The sequence below is a fragment of the Sus scrofa genome, chromosome 4 (genome assembly GCF_000003025.6).
Source record: "Sus scrofa isolate TJ Tabasco breed Duroc chromosome 4, Sscrofa11.1, whole genome shotgun sequence".
Lineage (NCBI taxonomy): Eukaryota > Metazoa > Chordata > Mammalia > Artiodactyla > Suidae > Sus > Sus scrofa.
In genome coordinates, this window is record NC_010446.5 from 77,959,831 (window position 1) to 77,980,931 (window position 21,101).

The window sequence follows — 21,101 nt, forward strand, 5'->3', positions numbered from 1 at the left end:
TGGGTTGTCCCTGGTGGTGGTTCCCCACCACCACCACCACCAAAGGAATTCATGTAGGAATCCATCAGGCTTCATGGCATAGGTAGAGCCCCTGGCTGGTCTCAGTGTCGTTTGGAAGAGCTCATGGCCGGACCCTGCACTGTTTAGACTCTTTGTCACTGCAGGTGGGACCCCAGTATTACTGGGAATGATTCTCTTTTGCATCAGGAAAGTGACTGATATGTGTTGGTTGACGTGTTTAAAGAATTGATATGGTCATTTGGAAATATGCCTCATGTCTTTCCAGCTTGTGCAGTTCAGAGACTTCTGGGAGACGAATTTGAGTTTAGTTTATATTTAGCATCTCTGGGAGTGAGTCAGCGTAAACCACAGTGATCACAAGCTTGGGCTACTTCCCGTCCCCCTCCCTCCCTCCGTCCCCCTCCTTCCCTCCCCCCTCCTCCATCCCTTTCTTCTTCTCTCCCCCTCCCTGCACTTTCACTGCACCCCACTTCCAGGCAGTAAGATGTGCCCAGACTGTGGCACCACACCGGACACGCTTCCTCCATACACGTGCCAGGTCCGGTAGGAAGACACCCGTGTCATCCAGGTCACATAGAAGAACCTCTCAGCACACAGGGAGGGACAGGGAGGGTTGGTTGGAGGCGGGCTCCCAGAGGCGCCCCCCAGGAACCAAGGCAGGCTCTGGGCCACCATCGGCCACACCACGGGGAGGGGAGGGGCTGAACAACGCCAGGCTCAGTCACTCTCTGCTGCATGGCTTCTAAAAATTCACCCCACGTATGGAGGCATGGTCTTGGTTCATCCATCATAACACTGTTTGGGGAGAACCATTTCTTAAACCAATATATGTTTGATTGTAATGAATTATAAAACTGACACCTGCAAAACATCCAAAGCTGGTTCACCTCAGGTGGTGACTGAGCCGGCACCGCTGCCCTGGACCACACCCCCAATGGCCACTTCAGGCCCCTGCAAAGTAACAGAAGTTACTCCTAGTTTATGTCATCATAGCACAGAAATCTGCCCGTGGTCCCCAGGGACAGTCCCTCTGCATTGAGGTCTGAGCTCTGCCCATGGTCCTGGGGTAGTCCCTCTGTTCCCAGGTCTGAGATGGAGTAGGAGGCAGGGGGAAGCACAGCCAGGACAAGAGCAAGATACTTGAATCAGCCTACTTCATGCAAGGCAGCTCCTGACATGGGACCCTCCAGTCTGCAGGACTCCTTGGCCGAACCAGTTATGGCCACCCCCCTCCTTGGGGGACCCAGTGCTCCTCACAAGACCTGGAGGTGGGGCCCAGTTAAAGGCATGTGCCATAAAGGATAGTCCCTTGCAGAGTAAGCCTAACTGCATCCCTGTCCTGGGGGGGTCCCAGTGGGGTTAACCCTGTGTCTGGGAACCTCAGTGCCATGTGAAGGGGCTTGGACTTTCTGTCTTCATCCTGGCAAATCTTGCATACATCAGCCACGGTCAGCATTCGGCAGAATCGGCTTTCTGTTCTCACAGTGTCAGATGTCTGGTCTAGGCCTGGGAAGAACCCAGGCAAAGTGGGTCCTTGCTTCCATCAGGGACCTTGTGGGTTTGACATCGGTTGCCATTTGTGCGGCAATGTGTGCAGGGCACCCTCGTATTCTGGGAAACTCCTGTCTCTGGGGGCTAGGAAGCACCTCAGGGGCCTCCTGGGCTGTGTGTCTTATCTTCAGCCAGAAGCTGGAGGCTCCTGACAAACACCCCCTCTTTATTCCCAGTCTCATTTGGGGCATAATCCCCCAAGCCGTATGGACTTGCCCGGCAGCTTTATGGATTCAGCTGGACTGCGTTCCTGTGTGATGCTTACGCACCTGGGGCAGTCTGATGTCCCAGCAGGTTCCTGGGGAAGATGGATTTGTTTGGATTCGATTTCTGCTCTTTTCAGAATGGCTTGCTGACCTCGAGTCTGACAGGGCAGACTCACCGTTACCCTTTGCACCCTAAGTATTGACACCTGCGACTGAGAAGCTACGTGGGAATTCACTGTCGCTGAGAATGACAAGGGCGACTTCGGAGGTGTTGAGTGAGTTCTTAGAGTCCAAGTGCTTGCCCTGGCTTTGAGCTGACAGAAATGTTTTAAGCTTTGTGTTCATTGTCCTGGTTTTTGGAACGTGGGTGATTCACTGCTGGTCACACACAAAGATGCTTCTGAATCACGCAACCGCCTGGGACGGTTTCTCACCCTTGTTCTTTGTTCCTTCATCTGTGCCAAGGTAATTTGCAAATAGAGAATATTTTTCACATTCTGTTCTGAATCCTGAGATGAGAAAGGCGATACTTGATAGGTATTATTTTGAACAAGGGGATTGTATTCCTTGTCCTCATCACGAGGGAAGCAGAGGGACGCTGCATTCAGAAAGAATAGAAATTAAGGGTCTTGATACACAGCATCTTGTTATCCTAACTGTTCTGGAGTGTAGGACTATTTTCAAAGTTTTTGGAGGAGAAAATAGAGGCTCAACGAGGTTAAAGGTTTCATTCCTTGGTCCTACGGAAATGAAACAATGGGCCTGGACTTCTCTACGATGGAGAGAAAGGAGAAGGGAGAAAAGGACAAGGAAAAACCTACACCCCAAACTGGAGAGAGTTGGGGCTACTGAGAAAAAGCAGAAAGAAGAAAGAGGACAATGAAGCGGTGGCCCTTGGCCAGGTGCGCATGGAGGAGGCCACTGTGCTCTCTGCTTCTCAGGACACAAGGACCAGAGCCCCCTGCCTGGTTACAGGAGGGTCCACGCAAGCCAGGGACAGGGATGGTCCCCACTGTCACTCCCACGAGCTCTGCCAAGAAGCTGCCAAGGCCCCAGCAAGTGCCCTGTGAAAGTGGTCGGTGCCCGCTCCTACCCCCCACCTCCTGTCCCCAACCCCCACACCCAGCCCACGACCAGAAACTAGGCGATTATTTCTAATTCATTGTTATCTAGTTCATATGCACAACAGTTGCTTAATTTTGGTGGTAATTTTCAGAAAATATTGTCTGTCTCTCTCAGTGAAATAGCCTGTCCAGATGCCCCCTACAAAAAAAATCCTGAATCTGGAAAAAACTCAAAATATCTCGAAAGGAAAGTGCTGAGAAATAACTAGAGCTGTCAGTTTCATTCAACTGTCAGTTCTCCAAAGATTTCAGGGCTTAAAATGTTAAAAGTGCCAGATGCTATTATCCGTTACTCATATTACTGCCATGCTCCGGTCTTTACTGAAATCCATGTAAACTTCCATCTGTACGTTAAAGGAATTTCACTGCACACATATACTCTCTAAACACACACTTATAGGCCGTGTTTTATCCTACAGAGCCGCAGAATAAAATTATTATTCTCAAAATGATACTTTAAATTGAAACAATTCTGACAAATGATATGGATGTATTTTTTAATGGCATGCCAGGAGTTTATCCAAAAAAAAAATGTTTCTGTAACAAAGTTAAGCTTTCTTTTAGTGATGATCACCTGTATTTTAATAATATGCTCTTTGCAAGTTTCCAGATATAGTATACTGAAGGGGGAAAAAGCAAAAGACAAGTATTTCATAATGCAGATGTGTACACGAGAGTTTTTAAAAGAAGTTACAAAATATTATCCTATTAAAACATTACCACATACTACTGGGCTAAGTTAAATACCATATATTCTGCAAGCAGTAATTTTGAATGCATTTTAGTCAAATAACTTAAACTTTCATAACCGATCAGCTTTTTCAAAGCCCCTTATTCCCTTGTCTTCTATGATGTGCAGATTTGACAAACAACAGCTGACAGCCTTTATATGTTCATGTGTAAATGTACATGCCTTCTTAGAGAAGCTTTGTTCTTAAGTTTATCACAAAGAAAATAGTAAAATGGGTCTTTTTTACTTTATGCCATTTTTATGGAAAAATTCAGCCTCTGAACAGAAAAACGAAGGCTGTTCCACATTGAGATGAAATTGGAGTTATCATTTCTGAGTTCAAGAGACCAAGACATTTATAAATTATAGTGGAAAATACTCTCCAGGCTGAATTCCAGTTACCTCCAAATGGAATAGATGGTAGATTATCAGAATTAAGGTCTTATAATTAGAAATTATTTCACTTTAGGTGTTTACACTCTAAAACCTGAAAAGGATAAGTATCATTCACTTATTTTCTATAGATTCTAAGGAAGCCACATTAAAGTATCCCTTCATTTGTTAGCTTAGGGGCCACTATGATAAAGTGCCCATTTCTCTTTATATTTAAATGGTGTATTTAAAAACAAAGTAACTGGAGTTACCAACGTGGCTCGGCGGTAACAAATCTGACTAATATTCATGAGGACGCAGGTTCGATCCCTGGCCTCGCTCAGTGGGTTAAGGATCTGGTGTTGCCATGAGCCGTGATGTAGCTTTGATCCCACATTGCTGTGACTGTGGCATAGGCCGGCGGCTACAGCTCCAATTGGACTGCTAGCCTGGGAACCTCCATATGTGGTGGATGTGGCCCTAAAAAGCAAAAAAAAAAAAAAAAAAAAAAAAAAGGAATTACATTTGCCTTTATAACTGAGATCAAGGCTTAGAAGTTTTTTTTGGTTGGGATTTTGTTTTTCCATTGATTTGTGTAGACTCAAGATTATTAAAATTGTATTTGCCTTCACAATTTCATATCCATTTGATTTAAATGAGATTGACCTTGAATAACTCAAAATTGTTTTCTCATCTTAAATAGATCAATACTTTTGAGAGTCAGGAGACAGTTATTTATATTAGTTAATCTGATTTTAATATTAAATCCAGAAAACATTATGTTTAGTGGATATAAGCTTAATGATGAAAGTAAGCTAATTATGTGATTGAGTAAAACCGTCCTTAATTTTCTGTAAGATAATATATCAGATGGTAAATAAATGATTTGTAAGGATCAATTAGACTTCCTTACAAATCAGGATCAGCACAAAGCTTAAAAGAAGGCCGTGAACTCAAAATGGCTTAAAGACTTAAACATAAGACAAGATACCATCAAACTCCTAAAAGAGAACATAGGGAAAATATTCTGACATCAACCAGACAAATGTTTTCTTGAATCAGTCTCCCAAAGTAATAGAAATGAAACCAAAAATAAACCAATGGGACCTAATCAAACTAACAAGCTTTTGCACAGCAGAGCAAACCATTTAAAAAAAAAAAAAAAAAAAGGACAACCATTGGAATGGGAGAAAATAATTTCAAACTATGCAACCAACAAGGGCTTAATCTCTGAAATATACAAACAACTCATTCAACTCAACAGCAAAAAAACAAACAACCCAACTGAAAAATGGGCAGAAGACCTGAGTAGACATTTATCCAAAGAAGACATACAGATGGCCAACAGGCACATGAAAAAATGCCTAACATCACTAATTATTAGAGGAATGCCAACTAAAACTAGTATGAAGTACCACTCACCACCAGTCAGAATGGCCATATTAATAATTCTAAAAATAACAAATGCTGGAGAGGATGTGGAACAAAGGGAACCCTCCTACACAGTTGGTGGGGATGTAAATTGGTGCAACCACTATGGAAAATAGCATGGGCGTTCCTGTCCTGGTGCAGTGGAAACGAATCCAACTAGGAACCATGAGGATGCAGGTTCGATCCTTGGCCTCACTCAGTGGGTTAAGGAAAGGATCCAGTGTTGCCGTGAACTGTAGTGTAGGTCGCAGACTTGGCTCAGATCTGGTGTTGCTATGGCTGTGGTGTAGGCCGGCAGCTGTAGCTCCGATTAGATCCCTAGCCTGGGAACCCCCATATGCCGCAGGTGTGGCCCTAAAAAGATAAAAAGAAATAAAAAGAAAAAACAATATGGAGTTTCCTCAGAAAACTAAATATAGAACTACCATATGACTCAACAATCCCACTCCTGGGCATATATCTGTACAGAACTTTCATTCAAAAAAATACATGAACCCCTATGTTCGTTGCAGCACTATTCACAATAGCCAAGACATGGAAACAACCTAAATGTCCATCAACAGATGAATGGATTAAGAAGTGGTATATATACATAATGAAATACTACTCAGCCATAAAATGAACAAAAAATGCTATTTGCAGCAACATGGATGGAACTAGAGACTCTCACACCAAGTGAAGTAAGTCGGAAAGAGAAGGACAAATACCATTATGATATCACTCACATCTGGAATCTAATATATGGCACAAATGAACCTTTCCACAGAAAAGAAATGAATGGACTTGGAGAACAGACTTGTGGTTGCCAAGGGGGAGGGGGAGGGAGTGGAAGACATGGGGAGTTTGGGGTTAATAGATGCAAACTATTGCAATTGGAGTGGATAAGCAATGAGATCCCGCTGTATAGCACAGGGAACCATATCTAGTCACTTGTGATGGAACATGATGGAGGATAATGTAAGAAAAAATATATATGTATATGTATAACTGGGTCACATTGCTGTATAGCAGAAATTGACAGAACACTGTAAATCAACTATAATAAAAAAAATTTTTTTAAAAAGGACATGAAGGAGAGTTCCCTCGTGGCGCAGCAGAAATGAATCTGACTAGGAAACATAAGGTTTCGGGTTCGATCCCTGGCCTCGCTCAGTGGGTCAGAGATCAGGAGTTGCCATGAGCTGTGATGTAGGTTGCAGACCCGGCTCAGATCTGGCATTGCTGTGGCTGTGGTGTAGGCTGGCAGCTGTACCTCTGATTCGAGCTAGCCTGGGAACCTCCATATGCCGTGGGTGAGACCTTAAAAAAAAAAAAAAGGACATGAAAATGAGTGATAATCCAATAAGAAATTCCATCCAGTGAGTCAAAGCATTACAAAATACCAACTTAGCAAAAGAGGTGGTTAAAACAAACAGGAAGTTATATGAGAACAGAAGCAATTATCCAGAGAAGTCAAATGAAATGCTGTCCAGGTATTGTGGACTCAGTTACTACATATTTAAACAACTTAAATCTTAATCATTTGTGTAACAGAAGGGGCATTCTATTATCCTAAATTTACCTCTTCCCTCTCCATTTAAAACTGTGTAATTCATTTTTGCAGTATTTTCTTGTTTTACCAGTGTGCATAAAACCAATTCCTATGTTCTCTAGGAAGTGTTCATTATACCATAAAACTTGAAACATATTAAAATACTAACTTATTTACATAGCTCAAGAAATACCTCAGTAGTTATATTTGCCGAAATGTGCACTTTTGAAAGGTGTCCCTATGAATTATAATTTCTCATTCTTCACCAAGACTAAAGGTGCCTCACAGTCCAGATACACCCTTATTGTCATTACCTTATTTATTTTGTGTAAAATTCTATAAGGAATTTCAGCTAAGTCTTTAAGCCAAAAGTCAAATTTGACCCTGATGATTTCAAATACCGTTGTCTTCCCCAAGTTCCCTAATGCCTTCTGGGTTTCTGTACTTTTTTTTTTTTTTTTTTTTTCCAGAAAGACCCCGTGAGCTCTCTAGAAAGCTTAGAGGAAAAGAAGTTTCCTGGAGAGGCCTCCATACCAAGCCCTAAACCCAAGCTCCACACGAGAGACCTCAAAAAAGAGCTGATCACGTAAGTGATGGGACGGGCTCACGCTGCGGCTCCAGGTCAGGCCACACTTCATCCCGCATCTGGGGCCTGGGCTGGCATTGTCTGGGGCCATTTCAGCCTGTCCATAAGGAAAGGGTTGTAGGTTCATAAACCGATGCTCAGAACCAGGAAGACAATGAAAAAAAATGGACATGACATGATCTTTTGCCAAGAGAATTAAGAGTTGAGCTGATTGAAAAACATAAAATGATTAGAAATGTTTAGGTTCTGATCAGAAGGTTTTTGTCTGACATCCACTGACCCCAGAAAGGCCAGGTCAGGCCTGCAGGGAATTACAGATTTACAAACTCAGTGCGCGGTGTAATTTGGAAAGAGAGCTAATGGTTTTTGCCACGTTCTCAAGGGTTCTGTGACTCAGGAGGGTTGAAGGACCAGGGCCCGCAGAGGCAGGAAGCACAAGCAGGCCTTGTGGATTCTGAGACAGGCCAGGTCACCGGGAGCAGGAGGCCCTGAGCTGAGCCCCGGGACTGGGCGCTCTGGCCTGGAACTGAGCAGGGCGAGGGCTGGCCGCAGGTTTCGTGTGAACAAGCCATCAGGGGACAGAGCAGAAACATGAACTAATGCTGGGGCATTTCAGGAAGAGCATGAGCAGAGGTGTCCGAAGCTGGATGTGCGTGGGAACCATCTGGGGTTGAGAAGATGGTCTAGAATCTTGACCTGGAGATGCAGACCAAGATCCCGAGGGTGTGGCCTGGGCGATGGCGCATCCAGGAGGGTGGACAGGAAGAAGGGGACAGAGTGCGCATCCCAGAATTCAAGGACACGTGTCCTGCTGGGACCGGAGTGGAAAGGAGACAAAGAATAAGGAACTGGGGAAAGAAGAGGAGGAGGAAGAGGGAGAAGGAAGAAACAGATCATCACAGGAGCAGAGCCAAGACAGTTCCCAGAGCCTTTGATGGCTTCAAATGCCACAGGACGTTCAGAAGTCAAAGCAGAAAGGGCAGGGCAGATCCTAGGGAAGTGGGTCTTTGGAATAAGGGAGGCCAGCCCACCGTGGAGTAGGGAGGCGTGGAGCGAGGTGCGGGAAGGTACTGCCACCAAAAACCATGGGGGCTTAGACCAAGGTGGTGGCCATAGCCCGGCTCCCTCATCCTTACCGGCGTTGAACCTTGAAGGTCTGACTAGAGTTTAGAGCCTGGTGGACGTCAGGGAGGAGGCGGGGGTGGTTGGGGGGACAGGCTTTCAGGCAAAAACGAGGCAGGATCTGCACATGGCTTTTTGGCACTTTTTGGCGGCATTCCCGCAGGGTGGCATTTAATGTGAGTCAGTGAGTGAAATGCAGGGAATAGTTTCCACTTTTTAAATATGAAAGTATATTCATACACAGATATATTTAAAGCTGCCAATTAATGAGAGTCTCTAGCAAAGAGAACCCTCCCACTTAAGCACCAGAGTCTGTACCCTCTCTTCAGAATTCCCCAGCATAAAAGTGTGTTTAGTTCTCTCCTGGCTCAGCGGGTTAAGGATCCAGCGTGGTCACTGCAGCCACTCTGGTCACTGCTGTGGCGCAGGTTCGATCCCCAGCCTGGAACTTCCACAGGCGGTGGGTTTGACCAAAATAATAAGAGCATGTTTACCTTTTTTAAATAAAACAAATGAAGAACGAGCCACCTCTTCCACCTCGACCGTCTCTCCTTCCTTCTGTAGTAAATCCCTCAAAAAGCTTGTCTCTACTGCAGGAGGCAGTTTCCACCCGAATCTTTCAAAGGCAGACGTTTCACCGAAACTGATCTTAAATTTTTCTAGGGACCCCGTGGGGAAGTCCATTCCTGATCCTCTTGGTCCTACTGGACGGGCCGCTTGAGCTGGCCGTGCCCCCACTCCACACCTGCCTCCAGACCCAGGCCTTCCCCCCTTCCCAGGCAGCCCTCCAGAGAGGGGAGCACCTGCCCTCAGGCCTGGAGCCTCTTCTCTCCCAATGCCCACCCCCTTCCTCCCGGCTTCAGTACCCGAGTCACCTCCACTTTCGGGCTCCAGGCTGGCATCACCTCTGGGACCATGGCTCTCCCGCCCCTCAGCCCTGCGTGGCCCTCTGCCAGCCACTTCTTCGCCTGTTTTTTTTGTTTGTTTGTTTGTGTTTTGTTTGTTTGTTTGTTTGTTTTTTAGGGCCATACTCACAGCATGTGGAAGTTCTCAGGCTGAGGTGCAATTGGAGCTGCAGCTGTCAGCCTATACCTCAGCCACAGCAACTCAGGATCTGAGCCACATCTTCGACCTGCACCACAGCTCATGGCAACTCCAGATCCTTAACCCACTGAGCAAGGCCAGGGATCAAACCTGCATCCTCATGGATATTAGTCAGGTTCTTAACTCACTGAGCCATGATGGGAAGTCCAGCTCCAGGTCTTTTAAATAAGTAGAGATGCCACTTCTTTAAGGGTCTCGTGGGCAGATGCTGCTGCACCGAGTGCGTGTCATGTCCTCCTGTGAGGCCAACACATCCTGCCCTGTGGCGCCCACACACCAGAGCTGCAGGTCCCCACGCCTCGCCCTCCAGGAGGTGACCAGGAGGTGACCTGGGCAGCTGTGCACTTACCCCCCGCCATGGGCCTGCTAGCCAAGTTTCTAAAATCTTTGCTTGGATTTTGTTTCTGAACTTGAATATCTTCAAAAATGGCCAGCATTTACCTTTGGAAGGTAGATTTTGGAGGTCTGCAGAGCCCCCACTAAATGTGGTGTAAAATGCTGGTAGCTAACTTGCATCACTGTTTTGGACAGAACAGAGTGTCGTTGTTTTGTCCTGGACTTTTCTCCTTGGAGCAAAGAGCCAGGGCTCCAAAGAGACGGCGAACCATTCCTGGAACATAATCTCGAGTCCCTAGGATGCTAACCGTCTATAGAGGCTCTGGATTTTCTGTCCTTTTCATGGACGGTGAGCGCTTGAGCCTGGGCCACGTGCTGCCATAAACGTCTTGCTGCTTTAGGTTCAGCCTGTCCTGATGAGGCTTTATCAAATAAATGTACCTTAATAACTTAACCAAAAATTATTCATCTAGAGTAGGATTTGTTGATGTCATTGATCAAGCTAAATTTGCTTGGAGTTTGAGCGCCACTTACCGAGGGAAGCAGCTAGTTTCCTTTCTCTAAATTGTGATGCGTTCATTTGCAAGCCTTCCCAGAATACCTCACCCAGCTGGGATCCACACATGTTATCATGTAAGATCTTTCACTGGAGCTCTGTAATCTAAGCCAGCTATCAGAATCCGGGACAGAAGCCTTGCCCTTACGCCAACCCTTCAATCTTTTCTTCAGTCCTTGACCTCTTCTACCACCAAGCTTAAACAAAATAATGAGCAGCTATTTAAATATCCACTTTGTCATTGTACTTCCTAAGTCATTTATAACCATCTGGTTTAAAAATCATTGGCACGTCTTTGCCTCTCCTGACAGTTTTAATAGGAATAATTTTAAAAGAGAAATAAAACTTTGGAGTTCCCTGGTGGCTTTTTGGGTGAAGGATCTGGCATTGTCACTGCTGAGGCTCAGGTTCTATCCCTAGCCCCAGAACTTATGCATGCCATGGGCACAGCCCAAACAAATAAATTTAAAGTAAAATAAAATAGATGTGATGCTGTTTTGGAACACCAGGTGGCGATGTATTTCCAAAATGGGAATTCCCAGTGATCCCCTCTCTCACGCTGTGACTATTCAGAAAGGGATTGTTTCTCCGTTTACTGCATGAATGTCATTTGCAAAATAACTCAGCTCGGATGTTAATTATTGTTCTTTTTTCCCCTTATTTGTTTACATGTAGCTGTAGCTTCTGCAGTTCCCTTTCTGATGTCCCATCTCGGAAAGGAGGGTGGGGGCGGCTAGCCAATTCAGCTCAGATCAAGCCCTGAAAATCAAGCATCTCTCAGCATCTCAATGTCCTGCCTCTTATGGTTTCTTTAGAGTACCTGAGAATAATTGGAAAGTAGCTCATAGGGAAAAAAAAAAAAAAAAAACAGAGGGTGAAATTTCAGAAAATCTTGGGTATCTTTAGTCTAACCCCAAAGGCCTTCTTTAAAGGGGTAGACTCCGTATTCTACACACATAGGTTTACACTTTCACTTCAGGCAGGACATCTAAATGTCAGAAAGCCTGAGGAAGAGCAGATTCTTCCTCTTATCACCAGCACCAGCAAGGAGAGTGCCGAGTGGCTGGGGTCGGCGTGCTAGCCTCAGACCAGGAACTTGCAAGCATCAGAGGAAAATAAGTGGCTGAGAAGTCAAGGAATCTATTAACTATGGCAGCAAAACTGCTCAAAATAACTATCCTCTTCTGTTATTTAAAAAAAAAAAAAAGTATTGCCGAAACTTGGCCTCTGTCTGCCAGTGCCGAATAGAAACACAGAGACAGTATCTTGGGTGAAGAAGAAAAAGATAGCTTTTATTGCTTTGCCAAGCAAAGGAGGCCACAGCAGGCTGATGCTTTAAAGACTGTGCCCTCCATCGGGAAGAATTTCAGGGAGTTTTATAGTAAGAGGGAGAAAAACAGGTTTTCAGGTGGGAATTGGGTTTGGGACAAACAGGCATTCCTCTTTCTTTGGGGGAATCTTAGTCATCAAAGCTGGAGTCAGGAAATCTCGGCCTGATCCTGATGGTGGTCTTCTGGGTTATTGCCTAGAATAACGGTAGTTGCAAAAAGGGCATATTGATCAGACATTAGAACCAACTAGGAAAGGTCCTGAAAAACATCATGTGCTAATAATTTTAAACCCACAGGCAATTGTGTTCAGGGTGCCTAATCTTTAGTTTACGGGTAATTGTGTCTAGGGTGCAATTAGGCCAAGGAGAAGGACAAGGAAGGACTCTCAGCTGTTCAATTTTAAAGTATTCATTTCTAAAAGAAGCATAAGAAATATAACTTTTCTCGGAGTTGTCATCACAACGCAGTGGTTAACGAATCTGACTAGGACCATGAGGTTGCAGATTCGATCCCTGGCCTTGCTCAGTGGGTTAAGGATCCGGCGTTGCTGTGAGCTGTGGGTGTAGGTTGCAGACGTGGCTTGGGGTTCGGATCCCATGTTGCTGTGGCTCTGGCATAGGCTGGTGGTTACAGCTCTGATTCGACCCCAAGCCTGGGAACCTCCATATGCTGCGGGAGCGGCCCTAGAAATGGCAAAAAGATGAAAAAAAGAAAAAAAAAGAAATATAACTTTTCTCTTAGGTGTATAAGATGCCCACATCATTATGTGTATCCCTTGAGAGGGAACCAGGATCCTGTGCCAAGGCTGTGCCATTGTCTCTTGATGGCTCCTCCCTGGTCTCTGCATCCCCTCCCTTCCCTGATCAGCAACTGTCTGAACCTGTCCCTTGGAAATCAGGGAATGTCCTGGAGGCTGAATGAGGCCCATTTCCTAAGAACAAGAAATGGGGGACACAGAAAGGCTTCTGTGCCCAGGAGACCCACAGAGCCCTGCTCAGTTACAGATGCACAGGGCATGACCAGAATGGGACAGACTCCGGTCTTAGGTAGACAACCAGGAAAACCTACTGGTTAGGTGGTTAATTAAAAGGCGGTTAAAAGGAGAAAGATTTATATGCTCTGAAGAGAAACCAGAGTATCGGGTGATTAATTAGTGATTGTCTTTGCTGGGTCAAAACTCTGGATGAAATCGATCACATTCATTCACTAAACTTCTTACCTATTTCTATACTGTCCGCAACTTCCCATCTCCTGTTCAGTCATATGCAGTATTTTCAAATACCTTCTCTTTCAGGTAGCTTCTGGCATGTTTAGGAAGTTACTCTGTTGCCTTTCTCTTAAAACACACACACACACAAAAGTTTCTTTCTGAAATCTGTGATATAATTAGTGCCAGTATTTCTGAGAGCGACTATCAGGCTAAAGCACAGGTACGTAGTGGGTTTTTTTTCTAACTCACGTTTTCAAAGAAATAAAACACCATTGACTGCTGACTCACACACATCACCAGGACACATGCATTAGCGTCACCTTCCTGCATCATCTGATTAGAGAACTGAGGTGATGCTGGAAAGGACTAGCTCAAGGTCATACTAGCTTCCTCTTATCTTGTCTGCTGCTCCTTACATGACCTACATCCCTGGTTCCATCTTTTGTGTGTCCCACTCTGTATTCACTGGTCTTGAAAAGAGAAGCTGCCCCGCAACCAATCAGAACAAATGAAATGCATTTGACCCTAAGTATATGTTTTTATCCACCCAGCTGCCCAACGCCAGGATGCGACGGGAGTGGCCACGTTACAGGAAACTATGCCTCCCACCGCAGGTACCACTTCCCTCTCAGTTAAGCTGTCATCATCCTATTCTGCTTTAAGTGCTTGTTCTCACCCGTCCCAGAAAGGTATTCGCTGGACTGGAAATTGGAAAGTGAGTTAGTTGGGGTTTGGGTTTGTTTTGTTTTGCAGAAATAAAGCTAAGTTCAATCTTCAGTCTTCTTACTCCATTTCTTCTTAAAGAAATGACACCTTGGAACCCTCCCGTGGTGCAAGGGGTTAAGGGATCAGGCATTGTCACTGCTGTGGCGTGGATTCTATCCCTGGCCCGGGAACTTCCACATACTGCAGGCATGGCCAAAAAAATGAAATGATACCTTTTTGCTCAAAAACAGTTTTCTGATCCTTCTGATCCTGACTTGCTCCAAACCAGAAGTCAGAGTTCACGGCAGGCTTTGGTCCCGTCTAGCTTTAGGACTCGGGCACCCCGACCCCTCCCACCATGGGGTAGGGCTCCTCAGCCCCCAGCGGGGGCCATTGCAGGACTAGAGACAGCAGAACCATTCCTGCTGTCACCTGTGGTTCGCCATCCCTCTGGGCATTGCCTTAGCCTCTGTGCCCCATCCCTGGAGCTGCAGAGGGAGGGGATCTTGTGTCAGGTATGACTGGATGGCGGTCTCCCTGGGCTCAAGCCCTTCACTGGGGAAACAACAAAGCCAAGCCCATGAGAAGTGATCCAGGTGCCCCAAGCCTGGACTGGCTAGACCAGCAAAGCTGGGTTCAGACCTGGTTCTTTTTCCCAATCCCTGTCAGGAACTGAACTAGGTTCACAAGCGCAGGCTGCCTGTGAGCCAGGCCAGTGCGTGTCCGTGTGTGTCTCTGATTCTGCTTTTCTCCTCTCTTGTCAGTGTTTCCGGCTGTCCCCTGGCGGATAAGACTCTGAAATCCCTCATGGCGGCCAACTCGCAGGAGCTGAAGTAAGTGTGGACGCGACACCTCACCTCGCCCGCTGGTGGCTGTGACCAGAGGCAGGTGGCACCAGGCACTCCTGAGTCCAGTGACTAAAACCAAATCACTGTGATTTCATTTAGTTAATTTGCTGGTTTTGTGCTTTACGATATTTTGTTAAAGCAGTGATGTTGAATATACAACATTGTACCTCTGTTAATTTCAGAATTTAGGTACTAAGCAGATCTAGGAGGGTGTGGCAAGCATTTTCATCAACTGACTTTTTTTTAATTACCTGATGAATTTATTACCTTTGTAGTTGTACAATGATCATCACAATCCAGTTTCACAGGATTTCCATCTCACAACCCAAGCATATCCCCCCACCCCTGAAACTGTCTCCTCCAGAGACCATAAGTTTTTCAATGTCTGTGAGTCAGCATCTGTTCTGCAAAGACATTCAGTCTGTCCTTTTTTCAGATTCCACATGTCAGTGAAAACATTTGATGTTGGTGTCTCATTGTATGACTGACTTCACTGAGCATGATAATTTCTAGGTCCATCCATGTTGCTAAAAATGCTGGTATTTTGTTCTTTTTAACGGCTGAGTAATATTCTAGTGTGTATATGTACCACATCTTTTTGATCCACTCCTCTGTAGATGGACATTTAGGTTGTTTCCATGTCTTTGCTATTGAAAATAGTGCTGCAATGAACATCAGAGTACATGTGTCTTTGTGAGTCATGGTTTTCTCTGGATAGATGCCCAGGAGTGGAATTGCTGGATCAAATGGTCGTTCTATTTTTAGTTTTCTTAGGAATCTCCATACTGTTTTCCACAGTGGTTGGACCAATTTACAATCCCACCAACAGTGCACTAGGGTTCCTTTTTCTCCACACCCTCTCCAGCACTTATTGTTTGTAGACTTTTGGATGATGGCCATTCTGGCTGGTATAAGGTGGTACCTCATAATGGTTTTGATTTGCATTTCTCTAATACTGAGTGATGTTGAACATCTTTTCATGTGTTTTTCAGCCATCTGTATGTCTTCTTTGGAGAACTGTCTGTTTGGATCTTCTGCCCTTTTTTTTGCGGGGGTTGTTTTTTCGGTATTGAGCTGCAGAAGGTGTTTATGAATTTTGGAGTTCATCAACTGACTTTTAGAAAACTGTGCAATACCTTATCTCCTGGGCATTTTGAGTCACATGACTGCCTTTCACTTTGGCGGCTACACACAGTTTTGGCCTGTTTTCCACCTCGCCTATAGGATCTCAGAGTCACACATGTATTAACTTGTATTGATTGATTTTATTTTTCCTGCTATTATCGTCTCTTAGCCTAAACTTCTTACTTGTTTACTTGGGTCTTTGTAAAGCATATAGACTAATAAAAAGTTATAATCCACCTTACACCTTTTAAAAATGTATTATGTTACATTATTTACATTGCATGTAATGTAAATATTTATAATGTAAATAATGTAAATTACATTATTTCTAGATGTAATAAACATCTAGAAAAGATAAATAGAAACATTAAACAAAATTGATTAAAGTATCAATGCAGGGTTCTCGGTTTAGCTTGAAAGTGTTTGCTAATTTCACATTTCCCCTAAAAAAGCATCCACTCCCTATGTTCTGCCTCAAGATTGCCTATAAAAGCATTTTCGTGAGAGTTCAGTGGGCTGGAGTTTAAGAAAAGGAATGTATTTACATTTGGATTATTATTTTTCGCACACTCTCATTTGCATAGAAATCTGAGCCAGGGTGGACACACAGGTGAAAAAATAACAGTGACATTGTCTGCTTAAACCTTCAGGAAAGCAAACATTTTATGACACCTTCTGTGTTTTTATTAATATTTGGCATTTTTTTTAAAGGCAATCAAAGAGCCAGGATCTCTGTATGTTGTTTGAATTTGGGTGTATTTGAAAGCCTGTCCTGATTCACTCCACGTAGAATTGTTCTCCTACCTTCTTCACGCTCCTGACCCCACATTTAAGGCTAACTATCAGTGAGAGTCATTGGCAGATTTTCCAAAAGACCTTTTAAGGTGGCCCACGAAGAAGAATGTCCTAGGTTTCCTCCAGCAGCTACATTCATTTGCCAGGTCTCTGGCTTTCCAGAGATTCACCAGTCTGTCGTGGTCATGAAGCAAATTAAAGAAAATAAATTATTTTGGAGTTCCCACTGTGGTGCAACAGGATCAGCAGCATCTCTGGAGCACCCCAGCCTGGCATAGTGGGTTAAGGATCTGGCATTGCCACAACGGCTTCTCAGATCTGATCCCTGGTCCAGGAACTCCATATACTGAGGGGCAGCCAAAAAAGGAAATTGATTAGATTCCACATCTTAGCGATCTCATATGATATTTGTTTTTCTCTGACTTACTTCACTTAGTATGATAATCTCTAGGTCCATCCATGTTGCTTCCATAACATTTATTAAAAAAATAATAAATTTGGGGGAAAAAATGTAATTGTAATGTATACATGTAAGGATAACCTGACCCCCTCGCTGTACAGTGGGAAAATTTAAAAAAATATTAAAAAAATAAAAAAATTTTTTAAAAATTAAAAAAAAATAAAAATAATAATAATAAATTTATCTTGATATTGAAAAAAGAGAAAGAAAATAAATTATACACAGAAAGAATTTGGAAACTTTTTTTTAAGCAAAAGATAATTTTGTATGATATAGACAGAAGGCTGGCAATTACGTTGTGGGTTGAATTTCAGGTTCCTTCCAAAATAAGGTTTAACAAGGACCTACTCTAGACCACAGGGAATTCTGCTTAGTAGCCTAACCCAACACCATAAGTCAATTACACTTCAAATTTTAAAATAATAAGGTTTAAAGAGAAGGAAAAAATGCAGGGTAACAACTAACACGATGTCTACCAAACATCAGGCAGTAGTGAGGCATCTTAACATTTTCTTTAAAAATGGATTTTTAGGAGTTCCCGTCGTAGCGCAGTGGTTAACGAATCCGACTAGGAACCATGGGGTTGTGGGTTCGATCCCTGGCCTTGTTCAGTGGGTTAAGGATCCTGCATTGCCTCGAGTTGCAGACGCGGCTCGGATCCGGCGTTGCTGTGGCTCTGGCGTAGGCCAGTGGCTACAGCTCCAATTAGACCCCTAGCCTGGGAACCTCCATATGCCATGGGAGTGGCCCTAGAAAAAGGCAAAAAGAAAAAAAATAAAAATAAAAATAAAAATGGATTTTTAGCCCAAACCCAGTTCTGTCCAATCCAGGAGAGCCGCCCGGGGGGCGCTCGTCCTGCGGGAAGGTCGGCTCTGGGATGGGCCCTGACCCCCTCCGCACACCCACCAGTGCATCTCTCTCATTTTCCAGGTGTCCCACCCCAGGCTGTGACGGTTCGGGGCACGTGACGGGAAACTACGCCTCCCACAGAAGGTAGGCCTGTCCCCGCCCCCAGGTGGCATCCGTGCCCATGGGCAGCCTGCCCCTGAGCTCACAAGCCTCTGCTCTGTTCTCTTCTGGGTCCCATTCAAGCCTGTCAGGCTGTCCGCGTGCCAGGAAAAGTGGCGTCAAGGTGACCCCTACGAAGGAAGAAAAAGAAGACCCTGAGCTCAAGTGAGTGCCAGGCAGAGCTTCAGGGCAAAGTGGACCAACAGGCGGGACGCTGGTTGGGAGGCGGCCGGGTGTCCCTCGGTCACCAGGCCCTGGAAGCAGCGCCAGGCGCTTGGGGGCCGGGAATCCCGCCCCCTCCTGGTCCTGCTCTGATGAGCCTGCGGAGTTCCCGTCTTGGCGCAGTGGTTAACGAATCCGACTAGGAACCATGAGGTTTCAGGTTCGATCCCTGGCCTTGCTCAGTGGGTGAAAGATCCGGCGTTGCCGTGAGCTGTGGTGTAGGTCACAGACACAGCTCGGATCCCAGGTTGCTGTGGCTGTGGTGTAGGCCCGCAGCTACAGCTCGGATTAGACCCCTAGCCTGGGAACCTCCATATGCCATGGGAGCGGCCCTAGAAAAATGCAAAAAGAAAAAAAAAAAAAAAAAAAGGAAGGCAACCTGTGGACGGGCCTGGGGTGACAGGCACCGAGCAGGGTCCCCCGGAACTTCACCTTTGCTTAAGGTGGAATTGTATGTCAACCGAATTCCCTCTGCTGGAGAGATGCTTCCCAGTCTTGGGTGAGGGACGCAGACACAGATGCAGACTATGAATCACTTGATCTGCCCCAGGTCCCAGAGCGCTCTGTATGTAGGTGTTTGGAACAACCAGCATTCCGGTTCTGTGAGCAACAGTGCTTCCACAGTCGTTCCTAGAGCTGAGAAGTGTGGGCAGAGGCTGGACCCCATGCTTTGTAACCTGGGTGACAAGCTACCCAACTGGAGGAACCCCATTCTCCCCACCTCTAAAATGGGGGGAGAGCATCTGCCACCAGGTGTGCCCCCTTGCTGTGCTCAGAGCCTGGGAACGCTGGTGACTGCTAATGCCTGCCTTCCCCGGGGTTGAAGGGGCGTGGCTTAAACCCTGTCCTTTCTCCCTGGGTCACAGCTCCCCCTGAGTTAGCTGGTCCCTCCCCGCTGCTCACATCTGTACTGTGTCTCTCTAGATGCCCGGTGATCGGATGTGATGGCCAAGGTCACATATCCGGTAAATACACATCCCACCGCACTGCCTCAGGCTGCCCCCTGGCTGCCAAGAGGCAGAAGGAGAACCCACTGAATGGGGCCCCCCTGTCCTGGAAACTGAACAAACAGGAGCTGCCCCACTGCCCCCTGCCCGGCTGCAACGGGCTGGGCCACGTCAACAATGTGTTCGTCACCCACAGGAGGTAGGCTTTGCTTTCCGCCTTTCTGTCCCGTGTTGTGTGGTCATTGTGGTTGTCACCAGGATGGCCGGGGCCCCATCCCCCCGGGTCGTTCATCACAGCACCTTGGACGTGAGACTGAGTCTTGCCAGAGAGAAGTGAGCAGTTTGAAGGATGGACAGTGTTCTTCTCTGCCTCTGAAAACTCCCTGCAGCCTGTTCAAGTGCTATAGAAGCAGTGCCCGTATTTTTATCCTAAAATATTGCCCATGCTGTGCTTTTTGAATCCTTTTGAGGTTCACTTCCCTTCCGAGCCGTGACAGCCTCTCCCTAGAGTTTATGGCTCTCAGCTTTTTTCTCTCGTGAACTAGCTCCATTTCAGACCAAATTGTAGTGATTTTGCTGCTAAGGAGCCGTGACTCATCCCAGCAGCCAGAAAGGAAAGGACAAGGAGATGCAAAACCACTTCCAGCCTCACAAGGACTCCATTCCTTTATCGCCAAGTGGCACAGGTTTCAGCCGAGCCCTTTGTCAGCAACACTGGCCTTGGTCCAGGTTTTGGTCCGTGTTCCACCAGGAGGAAGGGCCGAGGAGCTTCACCACCCAGCTCTCCGGTCAGCGGGGTCCTTCCGGTCCTGGGCCCGCAGTGCGCCGCGTGGATTTAAGATCGAATGAAGCCGCACTGAGTCCCGACCCGGGCAGGAGGCCAGCAGAGCCAGGCTGGGCATGTAGACACTCTGTTCAGTTTTCCAGGTGCATGTTGGTGGTGTCAGGAAATGACGGTTTCCTGCCTATGGAGAAAACCTGAACTTTTTAGGTGGTTTATTTTATTATTTTATTTCATTTCATATCATTTCATTTTTTGGCCATCCCTGTAGCACACGGATGGAACCTGTGCCATAGCAGTGATGATCCTAAATCCTCAACCCACTGCAGCACCAGGGAGCTCCCAGGTGGTTTATTTTGATGGCTTTCAAGTGCTTGGTGTCCAGAGAGCATGTGGGGTTTCCTTCTGAGTCTGCACCATCATTTCAGATTCAGAAACGACAGTGACACATCATGGAGCCTCCTGGCTGCACAGCAGTCATGCTTTCCTATCACATTGACATGGGTAGTGAAACAGTAACACTGGACCTCGGTGGGCACACCCCTTGGTTCCAACAACAGAATTCTCTTTCACAAGCGCAAAGTAGCTTTAAGAGGTGATGGAGCCACAGGGATGCTTGGCGCTGCGGGTAGGGGAGGACCTGTAGGACCGCATCAGGAGGTCAGATGTAATCAGGCAGGTGAGGTGCCCTGCTCTCCAGCTGCAGGCAGCCAGGCTCAGCCCCAGAGGCTCCCCTGCACCCTGGATCCTGGAGACTGGACAGGGCATGTCCCAGGAGGTCTGCTCCCCAACCCAGGCTGGGGACTGCCCACCGCCCAGGCCCCTGCAGTGCAGGGAACAGCCATGATTCCAGGTGCAGGATCCAAGATTCGTGTGGACGTGGAGGCACCACTCAGGTGGAGTTGGAGCAAATGCTCAGTGGGAAAAATGCTGAGGAACCCTGCCATGGGATTCTACTTCCACAAAGTGAAAAGCGTGTAGCAAAATCACCTTTTAAAA

At 46.1% G+C, this 21,101-nt stretch overlaps 1 protein-coding gene across 30 annotated transcripts in view; it reads left to right on the top strand.

Moving 5' to 3' along the window:
* ST18 (ST18, C2H2C-type zinc finger) overlaps nucleotides 1–21,101 on the top strand; it is a 294,874-nt gene that overhangs the window by 252,688 nt on the left and 21,085 nt on the right. For all 30 annotated transcript variants that reach the window (XM_021089396.1, XM_021089378.1, XM_021089382.1 and 27 more), the window contains 6 exons: nucleotides 7,437–7,552; nucleotides 13,763–13,825; nucleotides 14,681–14,749; nucleotides 18,075–18,137; nucleotides 18,237–18,317; nucleotides 19,299–19,520. In XM_021089396.1, coding sequence (XP_020945055.1) covers nucleotides 7,437–7,552; nucleotides 13,763–13,825; nucleotides 14,681–14,749; nucleotides 18,075–18,137; nucleotides 18,237–18,317; nucleotides 19,299–19,520 — 614 coding nt within the window. The remainder of the gene's footprint in view (nucleotides 1–7,436; nucleotides 7,553–13,762; nucleotides 13,826–14,680; nucleotides 14,750–18,074; nucleotides 18,138–18,236; nucleotides 18,318–19,298; nucleotides 19,521–21,101) is intronic.